Source organism: Acanthisitta chloris, unplaced genomic scaffold, assembly GCF_000695815.1.
Source record: "Acanthisitta chloris isolate BGI_N310 unplaced genomic scaffold, ASM69581v1 scaffold35753, whole genome shotgun sequence".
NCBI lineage: Eukaryota > Metazoa > Chordata > Aves > Passeriformes > Acanthisittidae > Acanthisitta > Acanthisitta chloris.
In genome coordinates this window covers 8,320-16,166 of record NW_008666032.1, presented here as the reverse complement: position 1 = coordinate 16,166, position 7,847 = coordinate 8,320, and the positions used below count along the sequence as shown (strand labels likewise).

At 37.0% G+C, this 7,847-nt stretch overlaps 1 protein-coding gene across 1 annotated transcript; it reads right to left on the bottom strand.

Annotated features, from left to right (window-relative positions):
• Window positions 1-2,832: 2,832 nt before the first annotated feature.
• Window positions 2,833-7,259, bottom strand: CNGA1 (cyclic nucleotide gated channel alpha 1). Its single transcript, XM_009071957.1, has 7 exons — window positions 7,132-7,259; window positions 6,879-6,941; window positions 6,465-6,497; window positions 6,262-6,363; window positions 5,307-5,414; window positions 5,054-5,160; window positions 2,833-4,250 (listed from the first exon to the last, which is right to left on the bottom strand). The coding sequence occupies exons 1-7, from the start codon at window positions 7,257-7,259 to the stop codon at window positions 2,833-2,835; spliced, it is 1,959 nt and encodes a 652-aa protein (XP_009070205.1).
• Between the last annotated feature and the right edge of the window lie 588 nt (window positions 7,260-7,847).

Sequence of the window (7,847 nt, the reverse complement as noted above, 5' to 3'; positions counted from 1 at the left end):
GACTCTCTGGTGACAGAGGCAGGGGCAGCGAGCGGGCACAGCTCAGCCCCGCCGGGCTGTGATCAAGGGATGCTGCTGTCACTGAGTCACAGGGTCACCTAGGGTAGAAACAGCCTTTGCCCAGTCTGACCGTTGACCCAGCACTGCCAAGTCCACCACTGAACTATGTCCCTGAGTGCCACATCTATGTCTTTTAAATGCCTCCAGGGGTGGTGACTTCATCACTTCCTTGCCCAGCCTGCTCCAGTGCTTGACAGCACTTTGGGTGAAGATTTTTCTTCCTAGTATTCAAACTTAACCTCTCCTGCCACAACTTGAGGTTGTTTCCTCTTGTCCTACCACTTGTTCCTTGGGATACCGACCCCCACCTTGCTACAACCTCCGTTCAAGTAGTTGTAGAGACTGATAAGGTCTCCTTTTCTCCAGAATAAATTTCTAGCAGCAACATCTCTGGCATTGTGACTCTTGAATGTGCTTTCCTCATAGCTTCTCTTCAGAATATGAGAGTTAAAAGTTGACCATAGAGACCATTTAGAAACTTCACTGAAGTACATCCAGAAAATTTTACTGCACAGAAATGCATAAGGAGGAACCTGTGTGCCTCCTATTAAGTTCTGACCAATAAGGGCAAGTTGAAATTGTTTTAATTTTATTGATATTGCCTTATAGGTACCTATGTTTTGTGTCAGGACGAAACTCTGTGTTTAGCTTTTTTTTCCCAGCAATTACATTATCATTCAAGTTAAGTAACACAGGATTTCCAGTCATAAAGAGTCTAGAAATAGTAAGCAAATTACTGGAGGTTAATTCTGGGTTTCTGTTTTATTTTGAAGTGTTTTAAACCAAAGTATTTCTATTCCCAAGAAAGAGTCAGCTAGAAAATACAACTCATGTCATCGATTGAAGGATCAATACCAGAAATATTGTTGGCAGTAGACCTCTGCCTTTATTAATCTAAAACTCATATAACATATTTCTCTAATACAAAGTCTTAAACATGTCAACAAGGGAGAAAAATGCTTCCTAAGTGCCTGGTGAACCATGGCCAGCCAAATAGGATGCTGCTGCCATACAGACTGCACAGTATATTGCAGGCCTGAATTGGAAGAATGCTGACTGCAAAGTCCAACACTCACAATGGAGTTAAATGGCAGAACAAAGCTTGTTCCTGTGTGCAGGGGTGGAGTGTTTATGGCAGGATGGCACATGCTTTCCCCTCATCAGCTCATTAAGCCATTTGTCATTCAAAGCACAGGATCAACAGTGGATGAACAGCTGTTTGATATTTATATTTATCCATGTTGTTCCGTATATATCTTATGTATTAGGTACTTCATAACATTTAATCCTTGCAGTGAAATCAGGAGTTATTTATAGATCTCTGGCATTCTGGAAACCATCAACATTTCAGAAAATAAAACAACCAGAAATGAACACACTTTATAAAAGATCCAATCTATAGTATCTCCATCTCATTAGAGAGAGAATTAAAGCGTAGTGATATTATTAAGTGACAGTAACATATACATATGTATTTTTAAAGACAGGCCCAGGATAATCAAATTGGCCTAAGTACAGAATTATCCATTCTCTCATTGCAGTCTCTTTCTTCACTCCCTTTCATCAAGCTTCTCCATCCTTAAGTGCCTATGATCAAACGCTACTGAAAATACCCAGCTGAAAATACCCAGCTGAGACCATAACTAAGAAGACCATTTTTTACTAATGAAAGTAGACATAAATTAGGGAGGAAATCCAAGGAGATAATGCTTCTTAAAGTAGCTGAAAATTGATCTAACATGTGAAACAGTAGATTTTACTATCTTAGTAGTACTTATGAAGAAAGAAATACCCTATCAATGGAAAAAAACAAGCTCTTTAGTCACATATATTTTCCCCAACAGCAGCTACAGAAGATGGTGTAGGGAGAGTTTGGCCTCTTTCTGTCATGTCTGCCCCTTGCACTCTGCCAGCATCTACAAGTGTTACATTAGGGACATAAACATTTTAAATCATGGATTTTTTAGATTTGATAGTCCATGTCCAGCAGCCACATGATTACATGGGGCAGAACTGTCTTCAGTGTTAAGTATTTGTTATTATTGTGGAAAGAACAGTTCAATTTTGAGCCATCCATATCTGTCATACTATTGCTTGCAAATGTTGAGGTTTCTCCTCTCTCTATTCCAGCCGTTGCACGTATTATCCTGAATAAAGGACCATTTCAAGCTCCCATGTACATTCCAAATAATCAGCCAAGGTGGATCCAACAAAGTAATAGTATTTTCCAACTATTACAGCCTTCAGTACTCTCATCTGCATCATAGATATACCTAAATCTTGGTATAACATCCCATACTTAATTAATCTTATGTTAATCAATAGATATTAAAATGTATTCATTTATACACTAGTTTAATATACAGGTTCATGACTTACATAATATAATTCTTACCAAACCTTTCCTTCTTTCCATAAGCAGACATGAAGAAATAATTTCAAATAGTCAGCCAAACTTCCAATATTTGCCAATATGTGACTGTATATAGACTGAATGCATTTGCCATAGAGCAGTGTTCCATAGAGTACATAATGCATTAGCAGATAATACCAGCTGTTTGTGGAAGATCAAAGTGTTTTCTTCTGTTCTCAATCTCAATTCTTTTTCTGCCAAAAACCTGCCAAATATGTGCTGCTTGTAGGAAATCAGTGGCATTGCCTCAACAAATAATTTTTTTGTAATTAATAGTCAGGTCCTAAAAAGATTAGAAATTAATATATTCAGCCCCATTCAGGATTTGACCCTAAATCTTATTGGCAGCCACCAGTGTTTTATTCAGCTTTTGATAATCCAGGTTTGTCTGTGGGTGGATCTGCTTCTTCTAAGTCTACAAACTCTTCCTCTATTACTGGCTTCAATATTTCCTCAATTTGTGTAAGTCTGTTTTTCAGTTTCTGCTGTGAACTTTTATACTCTGCCAACATCCTGGCAAACTTTGTTTGTAACCTGTCCATTGCTCGTTCCATGTAGGCAACCTTCTCTTCCAGATCTTTAGGATCATTTCCTGAACTTGCAATTTCAATGTCCAACAGCCCATCTTTCATTAGTATTTGCTTGCCTTTTTCTTCCAGCATAGCCTTTGCATCTGGATACTCTGTTAAGGCCTCCACGAGATCATCCTTAGACAGACAAAACAAATCTGAGTATCCAATACTTTTAATATTGGCTGTTCTTCGATTGCCAGCTTTGCTCCCTTTGATATTAAGAATGCTGATTTCTCCGAAGTAGCTGCCATCACTTAGCACCACAAATTGTGTGATTCCATCATCAGCGACTACTGCCAGCTTGCCTTCTTTGATAATGTACATCTCTCGTCCAATATCTCCTTTTCTGCAAATATAATCTCCAGGACTGTATACTTGAGGCTGGAGTTTCAAAACCAGTTCAACCAGCAGACCAGCTTCACAGTCTGCAAAAATCCGAACTTTTTTTAGCGTTTCCAGGTGAACATTGATTGCAATCTCTGCTCTGAGTTTATCTGGCAGATACTTCAAGACTTCCCTTTCATCCACAGCCTTTTTGTTTGTCCACAGGTAGTCAAACCACTTTATAACTCTTTTTTCTAAGTCTTTACTCACATTCCGGAAGTGCATATACTGCTTGATAGCATCAATCCTTGCTTGAAACTCTGCCCTGGCAGCATTCATGTTGGAGATCATAGAGCCCACATTACCAACAATGGTGGCAAAAATCAATACTCCAACCAAGAAGTCAACAACCACGAAGAAATACTCAGAATCTCTTACAGGAGGGGGTGTTTCACCAATAGTAGTCAGGGTCAGTGTTGACCAGTAGAGACTGTAGACATATTTTCTAGTCAGATGGGCAAATTCAGGATCAGAGGTGTTGGGGTAGACCCATGTGTCAGCCCCAAATCCAATGGCTTTTGAGATTGAGTAGTACACACAGGCATTCCAGTGTATAATAATCACAATGTACATGACAAGGTTGGAGATCCTGAAGATATTTGGGTAGTTTGTCCTTGTTTCTGTTCGCTGGAAGAATTCAAACATCCGAGCTACTCTGAGGAGTCTGTTTATTCTTAATTCTGGGTAATTCAATCCAAACTTGAAATATAATAGATCCGTTGGTATGACTGACAGAAAATCTAATTTGAATTGAAAAGATTTCTTGTATTTCTCTCGTAGCTTTTGTTCTTCTTTCACCAGAAGACCTTGCTCCAGGTAACCTAAAATCAAATTACAATTTCAAATGTGTTGTGTTTAATGTCAATCTAAATCTACTTCAAAAATATTCTGGGTGCAAATTCCAGATGGGACATAACTTCTTTTACTTTTTAATATGCAATTTCTTATTTCCAAATATTCAGTTTAGTGCTATATGGTTCAGCTTCAGTTAAACTATACAGCTTTGAAAGATAAACATTTCTAGATCTAATTCTTCCCCTCCACTTTTCTACTATAGTGAACATTTGGGAAAAAAAATCCCAACACCCCCAAAAAAAAAGTACTCCACAGGCTTTAAGAAAGGTGGTTAATGAGGGAAAGAATTTGAACACAGGAATCTCAGTTCCATATTGAGTGTATCTATTCAATAGCTCTGGATATAGTATAAGATTTTAAAAGAAACGGTTGCAGCTGAAGTTAATGGGATGTCTTGCTTGCTCAGTAGTCTTGAAAATTAACCAAGGGCTTGAATCTCCTTAAATACAAAATCCAGATTTACATGTTAATTTTTCTGAACTCAGGATCCTCACGTGGATGCATTGCAGGGTTTTTTTGTCTTGTTGAGACAGCTTCTATCTAGCTTACCTCAGGCTTTGTGTAATGCATTCTTTATGCAATACATCAGAGTTTCTCCTATTTTTACAGGTCACAGGCTACAATTTTTCAGAGATTTATCTCAGTGTCTTTTTTCACTATTGCACCTCATCAGGTTTATTCAGATAATACAAGTAGTAGTGTTTTGAATATTTTAAACCACCTGGCACAAATATGTGAAAAGGAATAATTAATCATTGAGTATGCTGACCTGTTCTTGTCCGTACCAACATGTCAACAACATAAATGGCATCAGAAACATAATCAATAATAAACCATGCCACTAAGTAGTCGTGCTGAAGCTCATCAAAACAGGCTCTGAATAGGAAAAGACGTAAGTAAATTATTGTGAAATCAAAATTAAATACTTGCATGAAATCAATGCTGAATAAAACATTTTTTTTGCTATTTATGGATATTATGACTTGCCAGAAGTTCTATGTAGTCATTAAAGGAGCATTCACCTAGCAATAATCATGGTCCAGTTGTACATGACGGGCACTGTGATGCAAAACAACCAGTTGTAATACATATTTCCTGCTGGATCAATGGTTAAAATATCTTTCTTCTTCCTAAGTGATAAGCGGGGCGGGGAAAGGGAGATTTAATGAGAGACTCAAAATACACATACCAATTTTGAGGAATAAAGCATTCCAGAAATTGTTACTGGAAAATAAATTATCTTTATTAAAGTCAAACTGCCTTGCTCGAATGCATGGAAAATATGAAGCTGGTGTGACTTGGGATGCAAACTTTAGAATTTAAATTTTACTGAGCAAAGTTAGCTCAGTCCCAGTTAAGTTTATCTTGGCACATGATATTCATTTTATCACCTTTTAAAAAAAAATAAATTATGTGACTACCTGTGTTTAAATAAGTGAGATAAATCATGCCTTCCTCTCTGGGAAAAATGTAGCTGTGAGAAAGACAACACACTGGCAGTTTACATAAAGAAACCAAAAAATGGGAAGTGGTGCAACACAAGTCCCTACTGCACTTCTTAAAGTTTCTCTTTCTTAGCCAGAAAATTATGAATTTACCAAGCAGAAGGTAAAGCAGCAACTTTTAGATTGTAGAAGAGTTTACTTGCTTGTAGGTACCTTTGTGTGTGGATGAGATTGCTTTATGATGGACCATCTTTTGATGCAGGGTATTATCCAAGAAATATTAGATATTCAGAATCCAAAAGAGATATGTCTTGACTAATTTTTTCAGAATAACTCCATGCATGCATATTTCTGTTGTCCACATCCGAAATTAAGCCAAAAGAAGTCTACTCTAGGGAGAACAACAGCACTCCATACACTCATTCACTAGTGTATAAACATCTTTTTTACAGGATGACCATGAAGAGATTCAATCTTACATTAAAAGCAATTTATTAGACAGCGTAATAGGACCTAAGTGAGACATACTTACTCTTTTATATTTTCTTTCTTCTTGGACTTATCTTTATTTTTTTTTTTCTCCTTTTTTAATTTGTTCTTTTGTGTTTCTCCATCCTTTATTTTTTCTGGCTTGCTAGGAAATAGATTTACATTTTTCCATTGTTAAAGACCAAGTTAAAACATATTTAGAAACAAATGTCTTAGAAACGGTAGTATTATTACTCTTTGTCCTACCTCTTTTTCTCTTTTTTCCTTTTCTTCTCCTGTCTAAGAAAAAGAAAAATATGATAGGCTCGTGGGATGCACATACCTCTTGCTTCCACATTTATTAGAATCGTCTGAATTCAGTAAGGATAACATTATACTTAGGTGTTTGATCTTAAAAAAACCTTATTTTGCTTATTGTATTCACATAGAACTACTTTTCTTTTAAATTAAATGATACAATACCTGTAACTTTGGTATTGAAGATGATCATCATCACTGATGTGCATGAAGCTAAAATGTATGTGCAGTCTCTTTTTGGATTACTTGAATGACATAACTGTTTCTAAAGAAATTGTTAGATATATATCATTCTTCTTCATTTCTGCTTAAACAACCAATATTGCAGTACCCTCAGTTTATGAAATGGCAAAGATACTTAACTCATCTTTATTACTATTATTATTAATATTGTAGCATACAAATGCATCAGGTAGATATCGTTGCCTGGGAAACAACAAAACAACAGTTATGTGATATCTGCTGAAATACAAAAAATCTCCTAAACATTTATAATAAGTTATATATCATAACCTTTAAAACTTAGTTTACTACTAGTAGTGATGAAAATTAGATGATGGCAAGTATCTGTGCTTAGATAATCAAATTATCAAACTGAAAAAAACCAAACTGACACAAAACAGTATATCTGACATACCTGTTTTCCCCTGTGTGCATTAGTCCAGGGTTCTGACTGGTGTCATGCACTACCACACTGGGACCAATTGTATGGGAGTGATGGGTCTCAATCACTCCTACCTTCATGGTCAGGTTTGTCTTAACTTGGATAATTGAGGAAGACTGAATGAAAAAAGAATCAAGTCATTTCACAACTAGAAGTAGTACCTTTTTTCATAAATATAAATAATTTACATCCTTGCTCCCCCAAAGACCAACAAGAATATTTTCAGTTTCCTGTCTCCCATGACATTCTCACCAGATAAGGAAGGACACTGGGTGCTTCAGCATGCTGAATGACCAGGAAACTGCTGCTAAAGAGAATGTTCAACAGATCTTTCTTTTAGAGGAAGCATTAATTTAGACCTTTCTCCTGAGTTGAAAATATTTAGACAATTGGACTTGAAACATCTACCACTGTTTCATTTGGTTTTGAACCAAAGGCTTAACACTTACGGTATCAAGATGGGTAAACAGATTGACTGTGATGGGTCTGGCTGAGGTGAAGCTCATTTTTCCCCATAGTAGCCCTCACAGTGCTGTGCATTGTATTGGTAGCTGGAAAGGTGTTGATAACACACCAGTGCTTTGGCTAGTGCTGTGCAGTGCTGGCACAGCACGAGTGCCGTCTCTCCCACATTCCATCCCCATCGGTAGCCTGGGGGTGGACAAGAT

What these genes read in the sequence shown, in the direction of transcription:
- CNGA1 (XM_009071957.1), bottom strand. Translation starts at nt 7,259, where the DNA reads ATGAAGGTAGGAGTGATTGAGACCCATCACTCCCATACAATTGGTCCC. An exon ending in AAGAAAGAAAATATAAAAGA is followed by an intron (nt 5,415 to 6,261) that starts GTAAGTATGTCT and finishes CTTATCACTTAG; the next exon opens with GAAGAAGAAAGATATTTTAA. An exon ending in GTTGGTACGGACAAGAACAG is followed by an intron (nt 4,251 to 5,053) that starts GTCAGCATACTC and finishes ATTTGATTTTAG; the next exon opens with GTTACCTGGAGCAAGGTCTT.